The 1,909-nt window shown below is 40.0% G+C and overlaps 1 protein-coding gene across 1 annotated transcript in view; it reads right to left on the bottom strand.

The window, feature by feature from the left end:
• Positions 1–1,909, bottom strand: part of pex6 (peroxisomal biogenesis factor 6) — a 28,523-nt gene that overhangs the window by 12,020 nt on the left and 14,594 nt on the right. Inside the window, 2 exon segments of the mRNA XM_015380943.1 lie at positions 431–507; positions 1,233–1,419. Coding sequence (XP_015236429.1) covers positions 431–507; positions 1,233–1,419 — 264 coding nt within the window.

Raw genomic sequence — 1,909 nt, 5'->3', positions numbered from 1 at the left:
AGATGGCAGGAGGGAGGGGTTACTATATTTGGGCAAAAATGGCCGCTCCCAGACTCAGTGATCGCAACAAAAATTGTTTTTATTTTTTACTGATTAATGCTAAATTCATTAATTCCTTGCTGACGGACTTTTCCTTTAATTTTCTGAACACTCAGGATCTGTTGAAAATTAAGGCTTCATTTCATTTAATTCTTGTCATGAAGGTGGATTTCGATGAGATTTAAATACATTCCTATAAATAAATATAAACCTTTATTGGAGGAAAAATAATAATTTTACCAACATAGATCTGAAATAAATGTTAGTGCTGCCTTTGAGTGTAAATATAATCACCAAAGCCCACATTTGTTGACGACCTTCTCCTCTTTTCTATTAGATAGGATAGATAATTAAGAATCTGAGCTCAATGATCAGATGGTTTTAGTCTCACCAGGCGTGGATCAGCCTTCTGCAGGCGGCCCTTCCAGCTTCGGTCAGCAGAGCGCTCAGATCTCCCAGCAAATAGCCCTGAGAAGATTAGCAAAGGTGCTGGTGAAGATTCTCAGTCATCCAGAATTGAAACACAATCCACTCGACTTTGTTTCCAAGTTTGAAGATGTTTTGCTTCCCATCCAAGAAGCTTTTTAAATTCGTAGAGTCAGAAAAAGAGATTGAGATTTTGTTGGAGGCTAAGAAAGATCTCAAATAACCCCCATTCCTAAGTGGCGGACCCGTTTATCAGGTTCAATTTGCATGTTTTCTAAGCCAAAAAAAAGGTTTTGTTTTTGGTCCAATCTATAAAGCCTCAAACTCAACCCTATTTCTGACACTTTGAATTAAAAAAGCTTCCTGGATGGGAAGCAAAACGTCTTCAAACTTGGAAAAAAAAAGGTCCCGTGGATTGTTTTTTAACTTTTTTGGGAAGAGTAAAAGTGTGTGAGAGAAACTGAGGGGTTTAGATTGGAAACAGCAGCAGAAACCAGGGTGAAACACTTGTCACTAGTTCATGTCTGTTGGGGTCATTTCTGAAGACAAATGAATGCCGACCCCTTTCTGGAATGGCAATATCTAGGTTCTTTTTTTGAGTGTCTTTTCACAGAGATAATCACTGGGTTTTATTTCCCTACAGAGAACAGTTCATAGCTGTGTGCTCAGACTAGTTCAGAAGGAAAAGTAACTCAGGCAGATAAAAAACAAAAATTCCAGACTTTAAGGAAAGCTCATTGTTCAACGAAGCAAAGATAGATACATACTGCGGTTAGTTTGGAAAGCCTCTGCAGGTCCACGTCTCTCCCCAGTGGAAGTTCTCGACTCAGACTGACCAACATGGAGAGCCGCTGCTCCTCTGCAGGGCTCTCCATCTCCACCTGGTGGACGAACGCCCCCATGACACCAGAGGAGAGATGGCGAGCTCTGCACACCGTGGCCACGACGACCACACTGAGAGAAAACACAGGAGCGTTACATCAAGTCTGATCGTCCAGATGACTGTTAGCATCACTCCGTAAGAACGATAACGACATAAACTCAGGACAAGACACATCTTCACACCTTTGATTGTTTAAATCAGGAATCCCCAAACTCGAGGTTCAGGGTTTATACAGGAATGATTACCTCAGATTTAATGCTTTTTAATGCTATTTTAATGCTTAGAAATAATTTTAATGCCATCAACAAGTACCCATCTACAGGCTGCAGCCATGTCCTGAATTCCTCGTCTTCCAGCCACTTTTGTTGAAATTTGCATCTTTCCATTCTTTAGCTTTTTCTCCGCCTCGAGCTTCTTTTCTGAACGTACGGCTTTACGATCAACCGGAAGCACTTCCACCCAAAGAAGAAATTGCTTTTATATAATTTTTTTTTAAATAAAGCATTTTAAATGCCCGTTAATCAAATTTAATGAATTTTAATGCCAATTAAGGCCTTAATT

The sequence above is a fragment of the Cyprinodon variegatus genome, unplaced genomic scaffold (assembly GCF_000732505.1).
Source record: "Cyprinodon variegatus isolate N-32 unplaced genomic scaffold, C_variegatus-1.0 Scaffold225, whole genome shotgun sequence".
NCBI classification, from domain to species: Eukaryota; Metazoa; Chordata; class Actinopteri; order Cyprinodontiformes; family Cyprinodontidae; genus Cyprinodon; species Cyprinodon variegatus.
This window is presented reverse-complemented; position numbering and strand designations above follow the sequence as displayed.